This window comes from Salmo salar, chromosome 02 (genome assembly GCF_965601325.2).
Source record: "Salmo salar chromosome 02, fSalSal1, whole genome shotgun sequence".
Classification (NCBI taxonomy): domain Eukaryota; kingdom Metazoa; phylum Chordata; class Actinopteri; order Salmoniformes; family Salmonidae; genus Salmo; species Salmo salar.
In genome coordinates, this window is record NC_138292.1 from 58,107,222 (window position 1) to 58,131,937 (window position 24,716).

Below are 24,716 nucleotides of genomic sequence, written 5' to 3' on the forward strand. Positions count from 1 at the left end.
TTGGTAAACATTGAAAGAAAATATGCAACTTCAGTGGATGGCCAATGTCGTGGGTGATATTTGCCTTGCATCTCACAGTCTAGTCGGTTAGCTTGGATACATAGTATTTGGTGTATTGTATCCAAGGGCAAACAATGTATCCTACAGTGCTAAATCTTTAGTGCCGTTGATCCGCAAGGTCATATTTTCATGGATGAGTGGTTGACGTAAATAAAGCTGGTCGTAAATCCAGTATGACAGGTTGGCCAGTGTTGTCAGAGATCCCTATTGTCCTTAAATGGCTCAGGTGGAAAGGGTGGTACAGGTGTCTGTATGGCCTGCCATCTTGGAGGCTTTGAGCACTTTGTCACTGACTGTTCTCTGAGTCATCCCGAGTGGCACAGCGGTCTATGGCACTGCATCTCAGTGCTAGATTCCAGGCTGTATCACAACCGGATGTGATTGGGAGTCCCCTTGGGTGGCGCACAATTGGCCCAGCATCGTCCAGGTTAGGGTTTGCCTTGTTAAAAAAAGTTTAAATAAAAGAAAATGTACAAAAATTCATAAACATTTTGCTACTTAATTTTTAAAAAATGTAACCTTCAACTAGGCAAGTCAGTTAAGAACAAATTCTTATTTACAATGACGACCTACCAAAAGGCAAAAGGCCTCCTGCAGGGACGGGGGCTGGGATTAAAAATACAAAATAAAATAAAAATATAGGACAAAACTCACATCACGACAAGAGAGACACCGCAACGCTACATAAAGAGAGACCTAAGACGACAACATAGCAACAACACATGAAAACAGCATGGTAGCAACACAACATGGCAGCAGAAAAACATTACACAGACATTATTGGGCACAGACAATAGCACAAAGGGCAAGGAGGTAGAGACAATACATCACGCAAAGCAGCCACAACTCAGTAAGTGTGTCCATGATTGAGTCTTTGAATGTAGAGCTACACCAATGAGGACATGATTGAAAATCAGTAAGGCATGACAGTGTATCAGTGTACCTAGGTAAACCAGTTCTGTGAAGTCAAATGTCATTGTTCTTAATCCATCCTGTGAAAGGTGTTTTTTTTTTTTTTACAGAGGCTTGAGTTCAGAGGTGCTCAGGTGGGGCCATAGCCCAACACTACATCTCCTGCACTCATCTCCACCTCCACCTCTGGTTGAGGGATGTGTTGTCTGTCATAGCCAGAAGCTGTGGAATCCATGTCCTCCTCCTCCAATGTCATTGAGTCTGATTCCTCTGAGTCATCTCCACACAGCAGCACAGAGCGTGGCTGTGTCACCTGAAGCTCAGTCCGTAATTGGCTTCTGCTGTCCGATAAGCCCTCCCCCACCTGCCCAGAACTATAGAGGTTAGCCGAAAATCCAACACTAGTGGTCGGACTCTCAACCGGTTCCTCTTCTGAAGTTTCCAACAGGCTCTGGGATGTGGTGGTAACTGGTTCTATGCCACTGATGTGCGCTATGATCTCATATTGCAGGTCCATTATATTCTTGTCATGTGGGTTCGATAAGATTGAAGCCTGTGAAACAATAATACATAGCCAAATTGAGATTAGTCAGCTCAGAGGGTGTATGGTTACTGTTTTGGACCAGAAAAGAAACCGATAACATATACTGTTCTAGCAACAAGCAAAAGCATCGGATAGGATGAACTTGTCCCAGAGGGGAAAATAGTCTACGACACACAGTACTGCTGTATTCATAAAATACACTATATTTTAATCATTCTACATAATACATACATTACCCACCATACACATTATGTGCTTACCAAAGTCTTTGGAAAATTGGACAAGTTTCTTCTCCGCATGCTTCTCTTGCAGAGCCGTATTGTCACAAAGACTACAAAGGCCACAATGCCAATGATGATCAATGCCAAAAGCCAGGGCAAAGATGATTCCAGTGAAATTGTTTCTGCAGACAGATAAACATATCAGGCACAGAATCACTTAACTAGCATACTATGTCATTGTAAGTTAACTTTCCATAGCCACTATTCATTTTGACTATAATAATTCATCAAAAATACTAATTCATAAAAACAAAAATGCCAGAATTAAAAACTTGGACCAGATATAACAAAAAAAATGTAATGTCAACAAAGGTAGTGTACTTACTGTCTTCATAGCCACAGATGGGCCCTTTTCTGTTGAACATAACTCTGTGGCCCATTGCATCCCCCTCCAGACTAACACAGTACTTCACCTTCTTCTCCAGGATTGTGAAGTGATAACCACAGACTTTGTTTTCTATCTGGCACTCAAATGTGTGATTAGTCTGCAGACAGAAGAAATATGCAATTAGTAAAAAACCTAAATGTCAACATCATCGTTAAGTATCCATAGATGTCAACGTTAGGTCATCATTACTAATGCACTGAGCAAAGTAATTAAATGGATATAACCCATGTGTACCCTCTGCATGTATACTGTAGATTCTAACCAATTAAGGGCAATTTTCATCATACTTACATTTTCATAGGTTACTTGGTAAAGGGAGCGTTTGTCATCGTCACCCATGCGAGACTCTTTCAGTTCTGTGTACAGGTGGTAAGGGTTGCCGAAGCGCACTGTGACCGCCATATTCTTCATTGACACGTATACAGCAGGGAAATCCAACTTGCCTGAGGTAAAATGAAAAGGGTATTAGAGTAGAGTAGAGTTAGACTCCCTCGATATACTGACCTGGAGGAGGACTACCTCAATATACTGACTTGAAGGAGGACTCCCTCAAATACTGACCTGGAGGAGGACTCCCTCAATATACTCACCTGGAGGAGGACTCCCTCAATATACTGACCTGGAGGAGGACTCCCTCAATATACTGACCTGGAGGAGGACTCCCTCAATATACTGACCTGGAGGAGGACTCCCTCAATATACTGACCTGGAGGAGGACTACCTCAATATACTGACCTGGAGGAGGACTCCCTCAATATACTGACCTGGAGGAGGACTCCCTCAATATACTGACCTGGAGGAGGACTCCCTCAATATACTGACCTGGAGGAGGACTCCCTCAATATATTGACCTGGAGGAGGACTCCCTCAATATACTGACCTGGAGGAGGACTCCCTCAATATACTGACCTGGAGGAGGACTCCCTCAATATACTGACCTGGAGGAGGGCTCCCTCAATATACTCACCTGGAGGAGGACTCCCTCAATATACTCACCTGGAGGATGACTACCTCAATATACTCACCTGGAGGATGACTACCTCAATATACTGACCTGGAGGAGGACTACCTCAATATACTGACCTGGAAGAGGACTACCTCAATATACTGACCTGGAGGAGGGCTCCCTCAATATACTCACCTGGAGGAGGACTCCCTCAATATACTCACCTGGAGGATGACTACCTCAATATACTCACCTGGAGGATGACTACCTCAATATACTGACCTGGAGGAGGACTACCTCAATATACTGACCTGGAAGAGGACTACCTCAATATACTGACCTGGAAGAGGACTACCTCAATATACTGACCTGGAAGAGGACTACCTCAATATACTGACCTGGAGGATGACTACCTCAATATACTGACCTGGAGGAGGACTACCTCAATATATTGAACTGGAGGAGGACTACCTCAATATACTGACCTGGAAAGGAACTACCTCAATATACTCACCTGGAGGAGGACTACCTCAATATACTCACCTGGAGGAGGACTACCTCAATATACTCACCTGGAGGAGGACTACCTCAATATACTCACCTGGAGGAGGACTACCTCAATATACTCACCTGGAGGAGGACTCCCTCAATATACTCACCTGGAGGAGGACTCCCTCAATATACTCACCTGGAGGAGGACTACCTCAATATACTGAACTGGAGGAGGACTCCCTCAATATACTGACCTGGAAAGGGACTACCTCAATATACTGACCTGGAGGAGGACTACCTCAATATACTGACCCGGAGGAGGACTACCTCAATTTTGTCATATATACAGTGCCGGTCAAAAGTTTGGACACACCTACTCATTAAAGGGTTTTTCTTTATTTTTACTATTTTCTACATTGTAGAATAATAGTGAAGACATCAAAACTATGAAATAACACATATGGAATCATGTAGTAACCAAAAAAGTGTTCAACAAAACAAAATATTTATATATGAGATTCTTCAAAGTAGCCACCCTTTGCCTTGATGACAGCTTTGCACACTATTGAAGGAGTAGGTGTGTCCAAGCTTTTGACTGGTACTGTACCTCTCTGTTGCTTGGATGGATGTCATTTTTATGCCACACAAAGAAATCATGTTTCTATACAATGAGGAAAAATATTGGTATGTTTTCAATGCCCACTTTGAAAACCCACTTTTGAAAACATTGTACTTACAGTGGATGTCAGCTGTAAGGTATCTATTAAATGTGAATATCGAGGACTTCTGAGATGCTGATTCCTCCGTTTCATCAATGGCCGTTATCTTCACAAAGTAACGATCCAGTTCTTTAGCATTCCACATCAAGGGGGAGAGGTCATAATGATGCTGTTTAGTGGAATTCTCCCACGAACTAATACAAAAAACAGGGGGCATTAGATACATTTAACAGAATGACGGCACTCAACCAACAAACAGAGTTAGAAACGGTTAATAGATCATGTGTAATAGCTGAATAAGCAGATAGATCTGTTAGGAGGTTTCTGATGCCCATAACATACGCATGCTATTCTTTTCAATCAAATGATATACACTGAACAAAAATATAAACGCAACATGCAACAATTTCAAAGATTTTACTGTGTTACAGTTCATATAATATATTCTTTAGGCCCTAATCTATAGATTTCACATGACTGGGAATACAGATATGCTCACAGATACTTTAAAAAAAAGTAGGGGCGTAGATCAGAAAACCAGTCAGTATCTGGTGTGACCACCATTTGCCTCATGCAGTTCGACACATCTCCTTTGTATAGAGTTGATCAGGCTGTTGATTGTGGCCTGAGGAATGTTGTCCCACTCCTCTTCAATGGCTGTGCGAAGTTGCTGGATTTTGGCAGGAACTGGAACATGCTGTCATACACGTCGATACAGAACACCCAAAAAATGCTCAATGGGTGATATTCCTGGTGAGTATGCAGGCCATGGAAGAACTGGGACATTTTCAGCCTCCAGGAATTGTGTACAGATCCTTGTGACATGGGGCCTTTGCATTATCATGCTGAAACATGAGTTGATGGTGGGGGATCAATGGCACGACAATGGGCCTCAGGATCTTGTAACAGTATCCAATTGTGTTCGTTGTCCGTAGCTTATGACTGCCCATACCATAACCCCACCGTCACCATTGGGCACTCTGTTCACAACGTTGACATCAGCAAACCGCATGCCCACTCGACGCAATACATGCTGTCTGCCATCTGCCTAGTACAGTTGAAACTGGAATTCATCCGTGAAGAGCACACTTCTCTAGTGTGCCAGTGGCCATCGACGGGGAGCATTTGCCCACTGAAGTCGGTTACGACGTCGAACTGCAGTCAGGTCAAGACCCTGGTGAGGACGACGAGCATGCAGATGATCTTCCTTGAGACGTTTTCTGACAATTTGTGCAGAAATTCTTCAGCTGTGCAAACCCACTGTTTCATCAGCTGTCCAGGTGGCTGGTCTCAGACGATCCCGCAGGTGAAGAAGCCGGATGTGGAGGTCCTGGGCTGGCGTGGTTACACGTGGCCTGCGATTGTGAGGCCGGTTGGAAGTACTGCCAAATTCTCTAAAACTATGTCGGAGGCGGCTTATGGTAGAGAGATGAACATTAAATTCTCTGGCAACAGCTCTGGTGGACATTCCTGCAGTCAGCATTCTAATTGCATGCTCCTTCAGAACTTGAGACATCTGTGGCATTGTGTTGTCTGACAAAACTGCACATTCTAGAGTGGCCTTTTATTGTCCCCAGCACAAGGTGCACCTGTGTAATGATCATCCTGTTCAATCACCTTCTTGATATGCCACAACTGTCAGGTGGATGGATTTTCTTGGCAAAGGAGATATGCTCACTAACAGTGACGTTAACATATTTCTGCACAACATTTTAGAGAAATAAGCTTTCTTTAGTGCGTATGCAACATTTCTGGGATATTTCATATCAACTCATGAAACATGGGACCAACACTTTACATGTTGCATTTATATTTTTTCAGTATAGTTAGACAAACTCATTTCATCAACAATTAAAGCATGATATTACAAATGAATAAACATTCAGGGCCGGTTTCTTGAATCTCCATTGTAACATGCTTAGTTCATGACTAGGTTACATCTGTGTCCGGGACACTGTCCCTCATTGTTCTTTCATAGTGTATATCAGAGGAAGTTATTGGGAGGAGCTATAGGAGGACAGGCTCATCATAATGGCTGGAACGGAGTCAAACATGTTCTTTATGTGTGTTTGGTAACATTGCATTTATTCCATTCAAGCCATTACAAACCGCCGATCTTCCTATAGTTCCTCCCATCAGCCTCCTACCATGGTGTACATGTCATATGTAAGCCATTATGAAGAGTCATCCAAAACCGAGTCAGCAGTAGCCTGTAGTAGCTACTACTCATTAGAATACAGCAAAGCTCACCTGTGATCACCAGTTATTTTCAATTTGAAGAGAGGTTGACGAAGCCGTTCACTGTGGTCCCAATCAACAGTTGTCTGTAAGTTGTTGCAGTTCACTGTCACATTTTCTGGAGGCGGAACTGTCCAGGAAAACAAGACATTCCATTTAGTTACTAGGCTTATGAAGGCAAGGTGAAGAACCTGTCATGCAGGTAGTCTCAGTGTTACATCTTGAAATGTTGCTCATGCGGGCTAGTACCAAGGGAACCTTCACCAGAGTACATTGACTGGACTGGTTGTTCATGGCAACAGCTTTGGAGCAAAGGCTAAACAGTTCCACCTGTCTTGACAAAGTGATGTATTCAATCATAGGTGTCATTTCAAAACAATATGTGATCTAAACTTTGAAGATTGAATGTATGCAATATCTGCTTGTTGATGCCCCTGGGATGATGCAACCCGTTTCCTCTGTAACCACCCCCATGGATGAGCTCAATAAGGTGTCATCTAGACTCCAGAACAAATCATTATTTTTCTTTTTGAAAATATAAATACATTTGCACAATGAGCACTTGTCTCTCAAATACATCATTACAGTTGTTGGTTAGCTAGCTAGCAAATTTTAGCATAGGCATGACATCAGTCAAAACATCCCCTAAGAAAAAAGATTGCAGTCAGAGTGCGCTGCACTGCAGTACACTGTGGTATAATTAAGTAATAAAGCTTGGAGGAGATGTGGTATATGGCCAATATACCACGGCTAAGGGCTGTGTCCAGGAACTCCATTGTGCATAAGAACAGCCCTTAGCCGTGGTATATTGGCCATACATCACAAACACCTGAGGTACCTTATTGCTATTATAAACTGGTTACCAACATAATTAGAGCAGTAAAAATACATGTTTTGTAATACCTGTGGTATGCGGTCTGATATACCACGGCTGTCAGCCAATCAGTATTCAGGGCTCGAACCACCCAGTTTATAATTGCAGTTAGAGTGCAGTATAAATGCAGTATGCTGCAAATATTACTTCCAAAATAACACCGTTTTTTTTTACTGCTGTAATTTTGCAGTGTAACTGCAGATACAGTGCAGTATAACTGCAGTTTAACTGCAGTGCACTGCAATTATTCTGCAATTACTGGGTCCAAAATACCACAGTTGACTGCAGTTACTGAACTTTTCCTGCAGTTTCAGAACTGCAATCTTTTTTTCTAAGGGATGGTATCAATAACAAGATCAAACTAGCTGAAACGAGCCACCTACGATTCCCCACATGGCAGCTTCTTGTCGTTTTTTTTATTATTTACATAAAAAAAAAAAGTGCTTCTTGTAATTGTTGCTAACTATCTGGCTATCCAGAATCACAATAACACACGGATTTCTGCCCCAATCAATCGCATCACGAAAATGATGCGCGCCCCGGAGCCGTGCTTTGATATGATTTTGTTTGTTTTAAATAAACATATGAAGGATGTATATAGTTTATGTTGTCAATAATCCAAGCCAACCCTGTCTGTTTTGCCCCGTAGTTGTGCAAGCGCCGGTTTCGTTGCTAAACAACCACCCCTCTGAACATACTAAATCAAATGAAATAATTTGTTAATCAAAGTGTTATTGAGCAACACTAACTTCCTCATCTCAGCACCCTGGGCAATTCCTGTTAGACAACTATATGGTCAACCAAACGACACATCACAACTCTCCTCTCAACCAGAGATCTCCATTGACTTATAATGTATTACACACGCGGCTTTTGCCCTCCTTGAAAATGGCAGGTAAATATTGGCAGCAATGAGGAAGCAAATAAGAGTTACTTTGTCCAGGTGAGTTGGGCTACATTGTTGCCCGTCTGCATTCCTTCAAAGTTCCTTCTCATAAACTATTACACCCATTTTGCAACACTGCCTTACCCACAGTGAATTACAGAAAGCACCTAAGCATTGCCCTGCTCATGCTTATCACAGTAAAGTACTGATTGTTTGGTGAGCCGACTTGAAAAGAACAGAAAGCTCTGCAATCTAAGCAAGCACCCAAGGAGATAACCAATCCAGGGATTTACCACACCCGTGTTAAACCACCTTTGGTTTATTACGGTACCACGGAATCTGATATTAACGTTTTATTATAGTTTAGGTAAGCTAATGTAAGACCAAAGTACATGTATTTATGCCTAACAGCTATGTCCTAAGCACATTGTTGCCTACCTACTGTATGTTAGAATGAAATACAAGACTAATTTGACAACCTGTGGTTTAGAGTTAGAGTTGAGGAGCGGGTGAGACATAATGAGGAGTCGACTGTAGAGTCCGTTTATTCTAAGAGCAGGTTCAAACACATGCAGACTACTCAGAATTACTGCCCATTTGTATTTTTATAACATCATCTAGGGACAGTTGGCGGTTAGGATATTGACAAAAGATGATTACTACAAGTGGGCAAAACACCATGACTTAAGATAACCTACAGACAAAATTGTTATTACAGTATTATTACATAGCTAAGCCTATTGCCGCAAGTCATCCCTTCTTATTTGTAATCACAATAATAATAACCCACATTGTTCTTCAATCAAAGCAATGTAGTTTTCAAAGTTCAGGTTAACCAACTTACCCAGTGCGGAAGCCGCTGTGACCAAAACCATTAGGAATATCAATGAACCACAAAAAGCCAACATCATGCCGTTTCAAATACAAATCCACGAAATTTAGGAAACCGAAATAACAATTAGATAGACTTATTCTTAGATAAAACAAAATTTAAAAAACAGCAATCTAACTTTAACCTAAATTATAAGACATAACCGCAAAGGTAAAATGTCTTATCAGAATAGTATCGGTCGTTGACGTAACAGACACAGTTGCTCTGGCAGTAAATGACACGGAGGAGTATTTCTTTACAGTTTCTTCGAATAGACACACCCCCGTTTCCTCATTTCATTCTAAAGACTTCTGTATAATATATGCTTACGCTATGGGAAATCCTAGCAATTATTACTACTAAACTAAATATATCCTAAAATGGACTATATATCCCGTCAATCTGAGTTGAGTACCGCAAACATGCGGGGAAAAACGCGGAGTTCACACCTTGACCTGAACCCAATCTCTCTCCAGTTGCAGGACATCAAAGGAAAGATAAAAACATGTCAGTAGCCTACCTTGATCAATGCCACCTCCTACTGCTGATTTGTGCTAAACTTTACATAACAACAAAGAATTAACACAAGGAATTCACAATCAATGTTGTTCATTGCACCCTTGTGAAAGTGATATCAAATGCCCACCTTGGAAAACTTTTGACAATGTTAGGATTGTTGTACAGGCAACAGTGATGACAGATGATATTGTGCCACATGGTCCTATAAGAACTACATATACTTTTTAGGCCTTTGTCTATCAAAGAAAATTATATACAGCTGGATTTCTGGTTGAGATGGAAGATACATTCATGCAAGGATTTACAGCTAACAGTGATGCTCATGTATTTATTTTCTCCTTCAATATAAAAGGGAGTTGACATGGTCCATCAGTGAGATTGTATTTGTATTGCTGAACCCTGCTCTCCTGGGGGTATATTTATTGTTTTAAGTTCCTGTATTTATTACGTAATGCTGACTTTAACTAGAACTGTAGTAAACTGGCCAAAATCACAGCCTGTGTTCATGTTGGGCCTTTTGAGGTGTAGCCCCTTTTTAGGTCCTTGTAGTGACTGTTTTAATATATAGTTCCTAGTTGGCACACTTTGCACAGGAACAAGCATGACATGCAAAATAGGTTGAATTTAAATGTACAGCAATACTCAGTGATCCTTTATAATGCGTCCCGTGTGGCTCAGTTGGTAGAGCATGGTGTTTGCAACGCCAGGGTTGTGGGTTCGATTCCCACGGGGGACCAGTACGGAGAAGAAAAAAAAAGAAAAATGTATGAAATGTATGCATTCACTACTGTAAGTCGCTCTGGATAAGAGCGTCTGCTAAAATGTAAAAATGCATCTTGTTGATAACAATTGTGTCATTTCTTTCAGTTAAATCTGTGTTAGGATTTTACACTGGACGTCAAGGTACTGTGGGTGTTTTCATGGCAAAGCTATGACAAAGCATGTTTAGTAGTGCACCATCAACACCGTGGGACTTTATGACAACCAAAAACGAAGGCTCTTATGGGATTACAGCTGCAGTCTTTTACAGAAGCAGACATAGGTAAAAAGAGCTGAGTGAAAAATAACAACATTCTCTCTGTATATGGAGTCTTGGGAATTGTTCTCGATAACACTTGGGTCTGTGTGTAGAGTGTATCCAAATCCACACAGTTTAATGTGCTTTCCATAAGCGCTTTGGCACACGTGTACCTGATTGCGTGTTATGTAGCCTATGATGATGATTTACAGTACATACTATGTTACGAAATGACTGGGCTTTTACATGCCCTGTGGGATTTTCAGCCATGTTGGAAATGCTAGTTTATTATCACATATAAATCCATACAAGTCTGCTTCTTTTATCACCTGTCCTTCCACTCCTTTCCACCTACCCTGTCGTTCAGGTAGTCACGCTCACATTAATGAATAACCTTGCCTGAGACGTGAAACTGTCATTAATGCCTTGGTGTGACCCAGTCGGTCACACCAAGCCCATGACGTGAAAGATATTCTATCACATTGGCCTATAATCCAGCTGTAGTGTTCACTAGGATGCCAGGATCACCTTAGAATGGGTTCATATGTCTGAACTATGCCTCCCCCTATGCTCTATTTTCTCTTTATTGCAGGGGAACCACTGCACCAGGCAGACTTTAATGGCACCCTATTCCCTATATTGTGCATTACTTTTGACCAGGGCCCAAGTTGTGCACTAGACAGACTGATCGGCCCACTCTGGACGCCACGTGAGCTGTAATTACAGTCCCCCACACGCCTCCCAAATCCCCCTTGGCTCGGACAAATCCCAATCTCCCTCCTGTTTGACATCTACAGACCGATTGGAGACAGATGTTGGGCCTGACAGCTGGACCCACTGCAGTCAGCGGACATCATACATGGCTCAATCTGGACACAGGGAGAGTGGATGGAGATGGATGCAGAGAATAACTGAATAGCTGAACAGTGGGCGGCCATCTTTAATTAAGAGAAAGGGATATAATTATCTCAGTTTCTGCTGCACAGCTTTAGAGTATGGAGATAAATCCATGGAGAGCAGGACTGCAAAATAAGAGTTTTCAGGCACACTGAAATCCCCTGTTTAAATCATTCCCAATATAATCCAAACTGTAATTTTCAGTCTCTAGGTTAAATAAGGGGGCAGAAAAGCTGAGGAAGATTGCTCTGTTTGTAAGAGCCCCTCTTTTCCATGAAGAGGACACTCAGCCTCAGACATAGACAGACAACACACAATTTAGCATCAAAAGGCTGATGGGGGAAAAAATAAATACATGATTCTAGAATTAAGGGCACCGCAAGCAAATCTCCAGTAAAAGGTGTTGCGTAATGTCTCAAACATGTGGGTCTTTGGTTTTACAGTTAAGAACATCTCTGAGCAAGTGAAGATGAACACAAGGGGCTTTTGGTCAAACAAAGCATTCATTCAAAATTCAAAAGGCACTCGCACATCTGAGCAATCTTTTTGCAGGTGCATGTTAACAGTTGAACAAGATGAAGGAAAAAGGAAACCGCACACTGCTCTTGATAGTATCACTGATATTTAATAAGCTTTACGTATCGGCCTCACTGCCTTCGTCGGAGCTTTTGAAAGAGCAGTGTGCGGTTTCCTTTTTCCTTCACCTTGTCAAACAAAGCATAAATTACAATGGCGTTAATACTTTGTTTATCTGTCATCTCAAATGCTTTTATATAACTAGTTGAAGCATTTCACTGGCAAATAGTGACATGGCTCTGTTTGACAAGACATTCTGTGTGTAAATGGTTTTACACACAGAGCAGTAGAGACAGCAACAGGTTGACAACGTTTGGAAGTAAATGCTTTTATGAAAGAGATATGATTATTGTCGAAACTTGAATTGAATGTTATCACATTGTGTTCTCTGATGACACAGTAAAAAAACAGAAAAAAAATCACACATATTGAGGCCACACAGACAATACACAGGGACCTACATTTCCATGCCAAATGTTTCATCCAATACATTTCTTGATGAAGCTAGTTGACGGTTGACAGCTGATGGTGTCCAACCTAAATAACATGTCAGCTTTAAACACCATTAATACGCTTTATAAGGGATTCATTCCTGTAAACGTTGTGTTTCCTTGTCTTAAATCCTGACCTTATTCTCTGTCCCACTGTTCTAATGCATCACTTGACAGCTGGACATGTCCTGTTTGGCTGCGGTCTGTGGGATATTTGGTACTCCGTCACAACCTCAATCTCTTATCTGTCAGTGTGACCTCTTTAGCTCTGTCTGTCCTACGCCTGAAACCAAAGAGCAAACAAACTGTTTGAGTCACGATTTTAGGTTCCTATCAAGGGTGTGTGTGCATCAAATCAAAATCAAATTTTATTTGTCACATGCGTCGAATACCACAGGTGAGTAGACCTTACAGTGTAATGCTTACTTACAAGCCCTTAACCAACAATGCAGTTACGAAAAATAAAATAAATTAGAAATAAAAAATAATTAAGGAGCAACAATAAAATAACAGGGGGTTCCGGTACAGAGTCAATGTGCAGAGGCACCGGTTAGTCGAGGTAATTCAGGTAATATGTACATGTAAGTAGAGGTAAAGTGACTATGCATGGATAATAAACAGAGAATAGCAGCAGTGTAAAAATGGGGGGTGGGGTGGGGACAATGCAAATAGTCCGGGTAGCCATTTTATTAACTGTTCAAGAGTCTTATGGCTTGGGAGTAGAAGCTGTTAAGAAGCCTTTTTTACCTAGACTTGGCGCTCCGGTACCGCTTGCCGTGCGGTACCAGAGAGAACAGTCTATGACTAGGGTGGCTGGAGTCCTTGGCAATTTTTTGGGCCTTCCTCTGAGACCGCCTGGTATAGATGTCCTGGATGGCAGGAAGCTTGTGTTACAGGGTTGGTTATGTTTCCACTTGAATCTAAAGAAATGTGTATTTAATGTTCAAGCATTCTTATTGGTTGGTTCAATTCTGATGACAATAAGGTGTGTTGTGATTGGCCCCGCTTGCAGATAGGGGGAGATCGCGAACGTCAGGTCTCCCCAGTATGAAAAGGTGATGCAAGGGGTAGGTCACGTTCTGAATACTGTTTTATAATGTGTATAAGTTTGCTGTACATTGCTGATTTATACATGTGTGGGTATATGGTACCTGTTAGGGATTGAGGGGCTTTCTGGGATGTGCTTTGGTATATGATTGCTGTATATAAGTGTGTTAGCTAGCATGCTGGTGTCACGGTTGTCGTAAGAACGGGACCAAGGCGCAGCGGATGTTGAGTTCCACATATTTATTACAAAGTGAAACTTTAAAAGCAAATAAATCAATAAACGAACAATGAAACATGACTACGTGGTGCACATGCACAAACACAAAACAATATCCCACAAACACAGGTGGGAAAAATAGCTACTTAAATATGATCCCCAATTAGAGGCAACGATTACCAGCTGCCTCTAATTGGGAACCAAACCAAAACACCAACATAGAAATTTTAAACTAGAACACCCCCTCGTCACGCCCTGACCTACTACATTTACATTTACATTTTAGTCATTTAGCAGACGCTCTTATCCAGAGCGACTTACAAATTGGTGCATTCACCTATAATATCCAGTGGAACAACCACTTTACAATAGTGCATCTAAATCTTTAAGGGGGGGGGGTTAGAAGGATTACCTTATCCTATCCCAGGTATTCCATGAAGAGGTGGGGTTTCAGGTGTCTCCGGAAGGTGGTGATTGACTCCGCTGTCCTGGCGTCGTGAGGGAGCTTGTTCCACCATTGGGGTGCCAGAGCAGCGAACAGTTTTGACTGGGCTGAGCGGGAACTGTGCTTCCTCAGAGGTAGGGAGGCGAGCAGGCCAGAGGTGGATGAACGGAGTGCCCTTGTTTGGGTGTAGGGCCTGATCAGAGCCTGAAGGTACGGAGGTGCCGTTCCCCTCACAGCTCCGTAGGCAAGCACCATGGTCTTGTAGCGGATGCGAGCTTCGACTGGAAGCCAGTGGAGAGAGCGGAGGAGCGGGGTGACGTGAGAGAACTTGGGAAGGTTGAACACCAGACGGGCTGCGGCGTTCTGGATGAGTTGTAGGGGTTTAATGGCACAGGCAGGGAGCCCAGCCAACAGCGAGTTGCAGTAATCCAGACGGGAGATGACAAGTGCCTGGATTAGGACCTGCGCCGCTTCCTGTGTGAGGCAGGGTCGTACTCTGCGAATGTTGTAGAGCATGAACCTACAGGATCGGGTCACCGCCTTGATGTTGGTGGAGAACGACAGGGTGTTGTCCAGGGTCACGCCAAGGCTCTTAGCACTCTGGGAGGAGGACACAAGGGAGTTGTCAACCGTGATGGCGAGATCATGGAACGGGCAGTCCTTCCCCGGGAGGAAGAGCAGCTCCGTCTTGCCGAGGTTCAGCTTGAGGTGGTGATCCGTCATCCACACTGATATGTCTGCCAGACATGCAGAGATGCGATTCGCCACCTGGTTGTCAGAAGGGGGAAAGGAGAAGATTAATTGTGTGTCATCTGCATAGCAATGATATGAGAGACCATGTGAGGATATGACAGAGCCAAGTGACTTGGTGTATAGCGAGAATAGGAGTGGGCCAAGAACAGAGCCCTGGGGGACACCAGTGGTGAGAGCACGTGGTGCGGAGACAGATTCTCGCCACGCCACCTGGTAGGAGCGACCTGTCAGGTAGGACGCAATCCAAGCGTGCGCGGTGCCAGAGATGCCCAGCTCGGAGAGGGTGGAGAGGAGGATCTGATGGTTCACGGTATCAAAGGCAGCAGATAGGTCTAGAAGGATGAGAGCAGAGGAGAGAGAGTTAGCTTTAGCAGTGCGGAGAGCCTCCGTGACACAGAGAAGAGCAGTCTCAGTTGAATGCCCAGTCTTGAAACCTGACTGATTAGGATCAAGAAGGTCATTCTGAGAGAGATAGCAAGAGAGCTGGCCAAGCACGGCGCGTTCAAGAGTTTTGGAGAGAAAGGAAAGAAGGGATACTGGCCTGTAGTTGTTGACATCGGAGGGGTCGAGTGTAGGTTTTTTCAGAAGGGGTGCAACTCTCGCTCTCTTGAAGACGGAAGGGACGTAGCCAGCGGTCAAGGATGCGTTGATGAGCGAGGTGAGGTAGGGGAGAAGGTCTCCGGAAATGGTCTGGAGAAGAGAGGAGGGGATAGGGTCAAGTGGGCAGGTTGTTGGGCGGCCGGCCGTCACAAGACGCGAGATTTCATCTGGAGAGAGAGGGGAGAAAGAGGTCAAAGCACAGGGTAGGGCAGTGTGAGCAGGACCAGCAGTGTCGTTTGACTTAGCAAACGAGGATCGGATGTCGTCAACCTTCTTTTCAAAATGGTTGACGAAGTCATCCGCAGAGAGGGAGGAGGGGGGGGGGAGGGGGAGGAGGATTCAGGAGGGAGGAGAAGGTAGCAAAGAGCTTCCTAGGGTTAGAGGCAGATGCTTGGAGTTTAGAGTGGTAGAAAGTGGCTTTAGCAGCAGAGACAGAAGAGGAAAATGTAGAGAGGAGGGAGTGAAAGGATGCCAGGTCCGCAGGGAGGCGAGTTTTCCTCCATTTCCGCTCGGCTGCCCGGAGCCCTGTTCTGTGAGCTCGCAGTGAGTCGTCGAGCCACGGAGCAGGAGGGGAGGACCGAGCCGGCCTGGAGGATAGGGGACAGAGGAGATCAAAGGATGCAGAGAGGGAGGAGAGGAGGGTTGAGGAGGCAGAATCAGGAGATAGGTTGGAGAAGGTTTGAGCAGAGGGAAGAGATGATAGGATGGAAGAGGAGAGAGTAGCGGGAGAGAGAGAGCGAAGGTTGGGACGGCGCAATACCATCCGAGTAGGGGGAGAGTGAGAAGTGTTGGATGAGAGCGAGAGGGAAAAGGATACAAGGTAGTGGTCGGAGACTTGGAGGGGAGTTGCAATGAGATTAGTGGAAGAACAGCATCTAGTAAAGATGAGGTCAAGCGTATTGCCTGCCTTGTGAGTAGGGGGGGAAGGTGAGAGGGTGAGGTCGAAAGAGGAGAGGAGTGGAAAGAAGGAGGCAGAGAGGAATGAGTCGAAGGTAGACGTGGGGAGGTTAAAGTCACCCAGAACTGTGAGAGGTGAGCCATCCTCAGGAAAGGAACTTATCAAGGCGTCAAGCTCATTGATGAACTCTCCAAGGGAACCTGGAGGGCGATAAATGATAAGGATGTTAAGCTTGAAAGGGCTGGTAACTGTGACAGCATGGAATTCAAATGAGGAGATAGACAGATGGGTCAGGGGAGAAAGAGAGAATGTCCACTTGGGAGAGATGAGGATTCCAGTGCCACCACCCCGCTGGCTCGATGCTCTAGGGGTATGCGAGAACACGTAGTCAGACGAGGAGAGAGCAGTAGGAGTAGCAGTGTTATCTGTGGTGATCCATGTTTCCGTCAGCGCCAGGAAGTCTAGGGACTGGAGGGTAGCATAGGCTGAGATGAACTCAGCCTTGTTGGCCGCAGACCGGCAGTTCCAGAGGCTGCCGGAGACCTGGAACTCCACATGGGTCGTGCGCGCTGGGACCACCAGGTTAGAGTGGCAGCGGCCACGCGGTGTGGAGCGTTTGTATGGCCTGTGCAGAGGAGAGAGAACAGGGATAGGCAGACACATAGTAGACAAGCTACAGAAGAGGCTACGCTAATGCAAATGAGATTGGAGTGACAAGTGGACTACACGTCTCGAATGTTCAGGAAGTTAAGCTTACGTTGCAAAAATGTTATTGACTAAGATGATACAGTACTGCTGGCTGGTGGAGTAGGCTAGCTAGCAGTGGCTGCGTTGTTGACTTTGAACGTGTAGCTGGCTAGGTAACCTCGGTAGTTTCAGTACTACACCTTGTCATGATACAAAGCAACTTTGTAGCTAGCTAGCTAACATAACACTAATCAAGACGTTCCTTGTAGTGTATTTAGTTTCAACAATGCTGCTCGTCGGTAATAGTTGGCTAGGTTAGGAAAAATGGCGTCGCGGGGGACGGAAATAGCTGGCTAGCTAACCTCGATGGCTGGCTAGCTAACAATTATCAATTAACAATTATCAAGTTATGACAAAGACAACTAGGTAGCTAGCTAGGTAACACTGCACTAGTCTAATCGTTCCGTTGTTTAGTATTAGTAACTACAGCGCTGCTAGTCGGTAACGGATGGCTAGCTGGCAGTGGGTTAATGATGACTAGGTGTGTTGAGTAAGTCTGGCGCCGCGTCGCGGCTGGCTAGCACACCTCGATAATACTCAAACTCAAACTACACAATTATCTTAGATACAGAGACAGCACGGACAACTACACCATAGAGAAACAAGCGCTCTCTATAGTCAGGACGTGACAGCTGGTCACATAAGCCCACTGCTAACGCAGTGGTTTTCATGCTACAGATTTTACCATCGATTGCCATCAACATCATCAAGCCCTGCACAACTAACGTGCTGTTTCCTGTTTAACAACAGGTATTTACACGTTATATTTTCTATTGTATTTTTGTATTTTGTTTGCCCAGTATGAAAATGTGATGCAAGGGATTTTACCATCGATGGCCATCAACATCATCAAGCCCTGCACAACTAACGTGCTGTTTCCTATTTAACAACAGATAATAAATAATGCTCAACTGGGACCACTGGCTGGGGTGATTTATTTGGACAAAACACAACGCAAGGAGAGTACGATCAACATCTGTAACACTTGGCCCCAGTGATGTTGATGGGGGATCACCTTGGGGTCACGATAGGGGCTGCACCAAATGTTTGATGTATTATAATAATTGATTATGTTTATTTTGTATTAATAGAAGAGGAAGGGCTATAAGACCCATCCCTCACTACATCTATAGGGTCCTGGACTACAGATTAGCAATATATATATGCATTATAAGGTTTAATATTGTTCCACTGATCTTTTCAAGTCTCTGCTTCTTATAAGAAATGGTCTGAGAGATGTGTGTTATTGAAGTCAAAACAGGGTGTCTGTGAGAAAGCTCCTCAAGGCTAAAAGAGATTCATAGACACAGAACCCTGCAGGGGAGTGAAAGAGATAAGAGACTAGTCAGACATACCACTATAAAGCAACTTGGGGAGTGGAAAATTACTGCTGAGCCCTTAGAAAACACTGGAACTATTGTCTCTCCTGCAAGTTTGTATAACTGTATATGCATGGGCGTGGTCTCATGAGTAGAAGGTGTTGATGTAGGCAGTTACACCACTAGGGGTTGACTGTAAGCATATTAAAGCAACTTGTACCCTTTCCTATTTTGCAGAACTTACTCGGAAACATGCGTTCCCGTTGTCAACTTCTGTCTGCAATTGAGTTAATAAAGGTGTTTGATTGATATACTTAAATATATTGTCTGATTGCTGATTTCACCAATAAGCAAATGATTGACAAGGAACAAGGAACCTACCCCAACAATGTACTGGGCCGTACACGGTACCTTCCATAGTGCCTTGCGGTCGGAGGCCGTGCAGTTGCCATACCAGGAGGTGACCAGTCAGGATGCTCTCGATGGTGCAGCTGTAGAACTTTTGGAGGATCTGAGGACCCATGCCAAATCTTGTCAGTCTCCTGAGGGGGAATAGGCGTTCTGGTGCCCTCTTCACAACTGTCTTGGTGTACTTTGTTTTTCTCAAATGCTTTTATATAACCAGCCAAATGTTTCATCCAATGTTTCATCCAATACATTGATAGTTCGTTGGTGATGTGGACACCAAAGAACTTGAAGCTCTCAACCTGCTCCACTACAGCCCCGTCGATGAGAATGGGGGTGTGCTCGGTCCTCCTTTTTCTGTATTCCACAATCATCTCCTTTGTCTTGATCACGTTGAGGGAGAAGTTGTTATCCTGGCACCAGGATAACAACTGCATGGCCAAGCATGACTCCAACATCATCATTAAGTTTGCCGTCGACACAACAGTGGTACGCCTGATCACTGATAACGATGAGAGCCTGATCATCGTTATCAGTGATCAGGCGTACCACTGTTGTGTCGACGGCAAACTTAATGATGATGTTGGAGTCATGCTTGGCCATGCAGTCATGGGTGAACAGGGAGTACAGGAGGAGACTGAGCACGCACCCCTGAGAGGCCCCTGTGTTGAGGATCAGTGTGGCAGATGTGTTGTTACCTACCCTTACCACCTGGGGGCGGCCCGTCAGGAAGTCCAGGATCCAGTTTCAGAGGGAGGTGTTTAGTCCCAGGGTACTTAGCTTAGTGATGAGCTTTGAGGGCACTATGGTGTTGAATGCTGAGCTGTAGTCAATGAATAGCATTCTCATGTAGGTGTTCCTTTTGTGCAGGTGGGAAAGGGCAGTGTGGAGTACAATAGAGATTGCATCATCTGTGGATCTGTTGGGGCAGTATACAAATTAGAGTGGGTCTAGGGTTTCTGGGATAATGGTGTTGATGTGAGCCACGACCAGCCTTTCAAAGCACTTCATGGCTACAGACGTGAGAGCTACGGGTCGGTAGTCATTTAGGCAGGTTACCTTGGTGTTCTTGGGCACAGGGATTATGGTGCTATGTGATTTGTAAATCTGGGTGAAAGATCTGGCTCGTCTGGATCGGGACACAAAGTGCCATTTGATGTTGCCTTTAAAGAGCCCCGTGAAAAGAAGATGCGATTTGGGCCGTCCATAATATAAGACTTTCTGGATTGTGCCTGATTAGGTAAAAGTCTCATTCCATTTTATGATCTCTTCTCTCCATCTCTGTCCCATTATGTTAACAATGCTATTAAAAGATGACCTGGTTGATGATCTTGATGCTGTCATTTAATCCCAGGAGCAGGTAAACAATGTCGTCGATGTTTAATCTTAAATATTGTCTCTTTAGTCTAATGCAATACTTAAATCACACACACACACACACACACACACACACACACACACACACACACACACACACACACACACACACACACACACACACACACACACACACACACACACACACACACACACACACACACTGTCACGCCTGCTCCAGCTCCCCCTCCCTGGCGCTCGAGGGTGCCAGGCTACCCGTCATCATACACGACTGTTACCAACATTACGCGCAGCTGCGCTCATTGGACTCACCTAGACTCCTTCACTTTGTTGATTACCCCCTGTATATCTGTCTGTTCCTTGGTTGTGTTCCCTGGGTCTGCATTATTCCGTATTGTGTTTGTTATGGGTTCCTGTCCAGATGCTGTTCCTGTTCCGTTTCATGTCCGTCAGCCAATAAACCTTCACTCCCTGTACCTGCTTCTCATCTCCTGCGTCGCTCCCTTTACACGCACACATACACGCGCGCGCACACGCGGCAGATACCCTAGCACAGGGGTTTTCAACTCTTACCCCATAAGGTCAACTCTTACCCTACCCAGACAACACATTTCACTGCACCTTTCCGGTGTATGTGGCAATAAAACAACACCAAACTCAATGGTCCAGCAGCAGCTGTGTAATATATATTTAATCTTATCGTCTGTATTGTAAGATATTCAATTATCCTGCCCAAGTAATTTCTACGTGGCTACTAGTCTAGACTCTCAGCCACCAACCCCCCCATCACACCGATGTTGAATGACAACTGGGGACAACCATTGTCCCCTCCCTCCCTGCCTCCACTCTCTCCAAAAAGCGAACACTAGCTACCACAAATTCCCCCAAGAGGAGATTGCCCTTGGACTTTTAGCTCCACCGTCATTGGGCGGTTCCCTGGCCTGGATCCTGTTGTGCCCTGCATGTGCAGCCATGTGAGCAGCTGCTTAAAGCACATGACACCTCCCACCACACCCCTGCCCCTCCCCTCGCCCCCCTCACCCCTGGCTGCACTGCTTTCACTGTCTAACTCTGTTCGGGCACCAAGGGACACACAGCTGGATCGCTATCGACCGGATCTCTCTCTAGTCGGACGTGTTTGTCTTGAGTTCTGCTACTCAGTTTGGTTCTTGTTTGCCTACCACGACACCACGACAGCATGAGAACGCTACTGGACAGCAGCTGGATAAAGTTTGGGCCAGCCGGCAGAGGGTCCATTGACTGGGTGACTGGGTCACCTTCTCCCCCAATGGTGGAGAGACAGTTACAGGTAAGGGATCATCATCTTGTTGTTACTGAGTGAGTCTGATTCAGTAGTAGACTTTACATATAGACTGCTGTGAGACCCAGAGATTTTTGGTAGGCCCAGGAGGTAGGCAACCCGAGTTCTGGAGAGCTGCAGCTGCAGCTGTAGCGGATTTTGAGTTTACTTCTTTGCTTGACACCTGGGAGTAGATAGGTGGTGTAACAGTATAGCTTCCGTCCCTCTCCTCGCCCCTACCTGGGCTCGAACCAGGGACCATCTGCACACATCAACAACTGCCTCCCATGAAGCATCGTTACCCATCGCTCCACAAAAGCCACGGCCCTTGCAGAGCAAGGGCAACAACTACTTCAAGGTCTCAGAAAGAGTGACGTCACCGATTGAAACTCTATTAGCGCGAAGCCCGCGAACTAGCTAACCATTTCACACCGGTTACGGTGGCATACTGGTTTACCAATCTAAAGAGCAGACTGAAAATTATTCTGAAAAATACCTTTTTAGGTGGATTGTTTTTATTTTACATTATCTTTTATTTTTCCTCACTGGAGGAGCGCTGTCCATGGTACTTCAGCCAGCCTCCACAAACTGTGGGCTATACAGACTTTTGCAGGCTACACACTTGCTGTTGTTAGTTGAGTGTCTTAAAATAGTATTGGATGTCACGACGATGACGAGTGCTTATGAGTGCAGTTCGTGTCAGGGCAATGGCAAAAGAAAGCTTTTTGGGACTTTCAGCTGAGTGGAGTGATGTTGATGGGTCTTTAGTCAGTCATCCAGATGAGGATCAGCGTTATCTGAGCACTGAAACCGATTGGTCGGGTGAATTTGGGACACTGATTGTGTCAACAGGGGAATATAACACTCAGGCAATATCAAATGGCATAAGCCCTATTGGTTTCACAACCATGTATGTTCAGTTCTGAGAAGATGGAAGAGGATCATCACTGATCCAGTACAACATTGCCGTTTTGAGGCAAAACCCATTACTGATTTTCTGATTTCATATCTTCAACATCGTCCTGAATGTATTTTAGAGGAATCTTTTTTTCTGTCCTTTCAATGATGTGATTTATTAACCCTTTCCCCTCCAAAACCACCAGGGCTACAACTGGAATGAGCTGAACCTCGACCAGGAAGGGAGGTCAGAGCTGCTCCTCTATGTGATCCTCCCCGTCGCCTCCCTCCTCATGCTGGGCCTCCTGGTTCTCCTGGCCTACTGGAGGTGCTCCCCTCCAAAGCTCAGCCTGGACCTCCACGACCCCGACAGCAGCGCGGAGGTCCTCTCCTCGCTCACCGGCCACGGCGAACGCCACACCAGCACCAGCTCTGACATGTCGGACAGCGTGTTTGTCATGGTCTACCTGCCGCCGCCCTACGAAGAGACGCTGACCAAGATCACACGGGCCGCCAGTCTGACCAGCCGGAAAGAGTCCATGAAGATAGAGGACCTGGAGGCCCGGCTGTGTCCGGAGATCAAGTCCAGTGGACGCTACGTGTGACTGGGGAACACTGGGACTGTCTCTCAAATGGCCCCCTATTCCCTATATAGCCCACATAGGGCTCTGATTAAAAGTAGTGCACTATGTAGGGAGTAGGGTATATGCTATCATTTCGGACTAGAACTAAGAGATTGCTTTTGAAGGGACTCCATATACCAAGCTCTTTAGAATAAGGGGATTTCAATGGACTATGTAAAAACATCAGACCTGAGTTAATCTTTTGTGGGTACCAGCTTTCTACACAGAGGAGTGTGCAATTACATGAAAGCTGGAAATTACATGGACTGGCTGTCCAGGATACAGTACATCTAGATTTTCTAGAGAGGACATACACTGACTATGTACAAACCGTAGGTCACAGTAGGCAAATAAAACTCCTTCGATAATACAAAAAATATACAATTAATTTGCATTGTTTTTATCTCCTAAATGAAACACATGGTCCCCCATTTTTACTTCCACACATTGTATGAGCCATACCATGCTTTCAACCCTCCTGTACCTGTGTTGATTTACAGTTTGTTCCCTATTTGGAGACTTCAGAATGTCAATGTGAAAGAATATTACAGAAGTCTTGTATATAATACTGTATGTTTTTTTAATTTGATTTGAATTGTATTTATATGTAAGAAGGTACAAAGACCTAGCCTGGGCACCATGTCTTTGACAGAAGGGACAAGGAGCGGAATGTTAGCTAGACTGGTACCCAGACTTACAAAGATCTAGTCCAGGTTAATAATTCCCTTTATTCCTTGGAATCACATCATGAATGTACTCCTAAAAACCTCAGACCTGAGACGTTTTATAGACTATATAACAGATATGCATTCTAATTTATAAGTAATATGTTTGTACAAAGTGTTATATTGTTTTTAAATAAAGAATAAGAGAAATATCTTTGCATGGTTAAGATTGAGAGAGTTCTGTCATGATCACTTATGCACCGAGGTTGCAAAGTTATAATCCCATGCTGCCCCACTATGATACATCTTGGTCATATCATGTAGACTACTGAATGTAGAGGTAAGCTCTCCTTTCCAAACACCTGCCTTACATTACAGGTATGGTCTTGCTGTGTTTCTGAGCCAAATTGTCAAGAAGTGTTAGAAATGTCCAGGTGTCCAACTAGATTTTTTTCACTTGCGGCCAAACAATCCTCAGAAGCAGCTACAGCTTTTCATATTCTACTCTTTTCTACCATTTATTCTTGTAAACGATCAGTTTCAGATAGACTATTGATGGAAGCGTTTTTATTTCAAGTATATTTATTCACCAAATGTTCATTGTTGTTAATTAACCAATTCATTTGAATAGACTACTGTCTAAATTATCGCAAAAGCCCAAAATTCTAAACATACTGTATTTTCATCAAAGTAAATGTGTTTTTTTAATCAAAAACCACAATTTAAAACACAGATTTTCAGGCTACACCA

General features: G+C 44.3%; 2 protein-coding genes across 2 annotated transcripts; one reads left to right on the forward strand and one right to left on the reverse strand.

The window, feature by feature from the left end:
• Positions 1–251: 251 nt before the first annotated feature.
• Positions 252–9,545, reverse strand: ifngr1 (interferon gamma receptor 1). The gene is made up of 7 exons (NM_001360919.3): positions 9,185–9,545; positions 6,593–6,710; positions 4,361–4,536; positions 2,477–2,628; positions 2,123–2,282; positions 1,777–1,919; positions 252–1,525 (listed from the first exon to the last, which is right to left on the reverse strand). Exons 1-7 carry the CDS (start codon positions 9,249–9,251, stop codon positions 1,103–1,105), a joined length of 1,239 nt encoding a protein of 412 aa, NP_001347848.2. The 5' UTR covers positions 9,252–9,545; the 3' UTR covers positions 252–1,102.
• Positions 9,546–21,679: 12,134 nt separating this feature from the next.
• Positions 21,680–23,283, forward strand: LOC123739374 (small integral membrane protein 28). The gene is made up of 2 exons (XM_045713758.2): positions 21,680–21,790; positions 22,885–23,283. Exons 1-2 carry the CDS (start codon positions 21,680–21,682, stop codon positions 23,281–23,283), a joined length of 510 nt encoding a protein of 169 aa, XP_045569714.1.
• The last annotated feature ends 1,433 nt before the right edge of the window (positions 23,284–24,716 follow it).